Genomic DNA, 2,370 nt, shown 5'->3' on the forward strand with positions numbered 1-2,370 from the left:
CACAAACTCAGTTTTGCCGTAAAATAACCGTCATCACATCCCAAGAGGCGTTAGTAAATCAGCTGACTCTTTCGAATTCGCGAGAACCGGTGAACGGTATGCTGTTGTCAGAACCCTCTGAATTCTTCTCACTATGGTTCTTCGTACTCTATAAACTGTGTCTCCTTTCGCGGAGATCTGATGTTGGAGAAGAAATGGAATTTCATTTCATTTCTGGAGAAAACACAGCGTTAGTTCTAACTTCTCTAAATTGGATAAGGAAGGCACACGACCGAAACTGTTTGCCTACGAAGGCCACAAGTGTTTCCTGCCCCAAACAAACTTTGAAAAATGAAAATTTGATAAAAGTTATGAAAAAAGGAAAAATTATCTTATTGCCAACATTAATATTTCAGAACAGAATATGCATTGGTATAACTTTATAAGTTTTATAATTCATGAATTAATTAAACTAAAAAGTGCATTAATACACTAACCGAAGAACGATTGCCGGCGAAAGTAGTTCAACAGCTGTCCGGTGCTTAAAACTCCATAGCCTAAATTATTCAACCCACCACCGATAATCAAACCGCCTGGACTACCACCATAAAAATTTCTTCCTCCTCCATTTCCACCCCAGTAGTAACGACAAGGCGGTGGACCATAAAAACCATAGCTACAGGTGTTGCAACAGCTGATTGGCGGTCTAGGTGGTGGTAGCATGGGAGGCGGCGGTAACTGCGGTGGTGGCGGCGGCAGCGGTGGTCTGACCGGTGGAAATGGTGCCGGGTATTGGCAGCAAGCGGGTGACGGAGGGTTAATTACAACAATACAACAACGATTCTGATTGTAGGCTTCCATGGTGCACGGATTGACGCATGACGGCGCAAAGCTCGAAAACAAATCGCTAAGGAAACCAAAGGTGCGGGCGTTACGTTGCGATGGATTGATCATCTCGAACTGCTCGACGTTCGAGTTGTTTATTAGGGTGGACAACGATGGCAGTGGCACATAGGTGAACGTATTTCCACCACCACCATCACCGCCACTGTTATAGGGATATGCTAAGTTGGGTGCTGACATTGACGATGGTTGAGCCTGCATCTGTCTCTCTCTATTCTTATTGTAATTGTTGTAGTAGAGTTCTGGTTTTTGTGGTTGCAATGGTGGCATGTTGTTGTAGTTATTTTTGTTGTTGTTATTGGGGATTGGCTTCCGCAAGTCGTTGGCCAAGATTTGTTGTTGTCGCCATATTTGCTGCAGTTGCTGTGGTGTATAGGGCGTTTGCGGTATTGTTTGTTGTTGTTGTTGCTGAATTCTTTGCTGCGGCGCATTGCTTTGGCTCTGCCAGCGCTCTATTGGTGATTGCGTGTTGTTGAAAATGTGAATCCAGTTGCGTTCCATATCTGCAAAAATGGAATTGTGATTGATATTTTTCGCCTAAAAGTATGTTAAAAAGTTAGAGTGCACGGCATGTAAAGTGCACATTAAGCGCTTCCTATATGGAATGCCTATAAGTAGGCTTCAAGTTGTGCAGGCATCCCGCAAAAGATGAGCTATTCACGGTAAAAAATTTACCATGGGAAAAAATTTAATTAAAAATACTTCTGAATATGCTAAAGTAAAAGTGTGTTGTGTGTTTATTTTTGTTTAAGAATTTATTCAGGTATTTAAAAAAATGCATTTATAGTTCGTTTATGTACATGTTCAGTACATACATAGACGTATTAGTTACATGCTAGGAAATATTTTTGCAAAATATTGGTCCATTGCATGGCACTGAAGCGAGGTAATACAAAAAGTTACATACAGCTATGGTCAAACGTTTAGCGCACTTAAAAATAGTTCAATATAATGCTCGATTAAATGATATGAAACCAAATTAAGTCCAGTGTTTTTAACTAAATATATTTAACACTTTATTATAAGACAAAATAACTTAAAGTAGACAGTTTTCCTTATTAAAAATATGATAAAATAAAAGTAATTTTTATTTGGTCAAAGTGGGATTTGGACAAAGACTTAGCGCAGTTTTGATTTCTGTAAAAAATATGAAATATTTGCAAGAATTGAGACAGGATTGTTGACTATTATTATTTACCATATCAATATTTGGTAGAATAGCCGTTATTCTGTATAACTGCTTCACACCTGCGTGGTAAACTCTCTATTAACTTTAGGCACCTGTCCAAAGGAATAGAGTTCCATGCTTCCTGTACACCTTCCCAAAGTTCATCGATATTTTTAAATTTTTTTGGTCCAACCATCGTCTTCACATCATTCCACAAGTTTTCGATTGGATTTAAATCCGGACTTTGTGCTGGCCAATCGAGCTGGGTAATATTTTCCTGCGAAAGCCAGTTTTTGACCAATCCCGCAGTATGTTTGGGA

The 2,370-nt window shown here is 39.3% G+C and overlaps 1 protein-coding gene across 1 annotated transcript; it reads right to left on the reverse strand.

The window, feature by feature from the left end:
* Window positions 1-471: 471 nt before the first annotated feature.
* On the reverse strand, window positions 472-1,383 carry LOC128857603 (probable inactive serine/threonine-protein kinase slob2). The gene has a single exon (XM_054093353.1). The coding sequence runs from the start codon at window positions 1,381-1,383 to the stop codon at window positions 472-474; it is 912 nt and encodes a 303-aa protein (XP_053949328.1).
* Window positions 1,384-2,370: the final 987 nt, after the last annotated feature.

Source organism: Anastrepha ludens, chromosome 3 (assembly GCF_028408465.1).
Source record: "Anastrepha ludens isolate Willacy chromosome 3, idAnaLude1.1, whole genome shotgun sequence".
Classification (NCBI taxonomy): domain Eukaryota; kingdom Metazoa; phylum Arthropoda; class Insecta; order Diptera; family Tephritidae; genus Anastrepha; species Anastrepha ludens.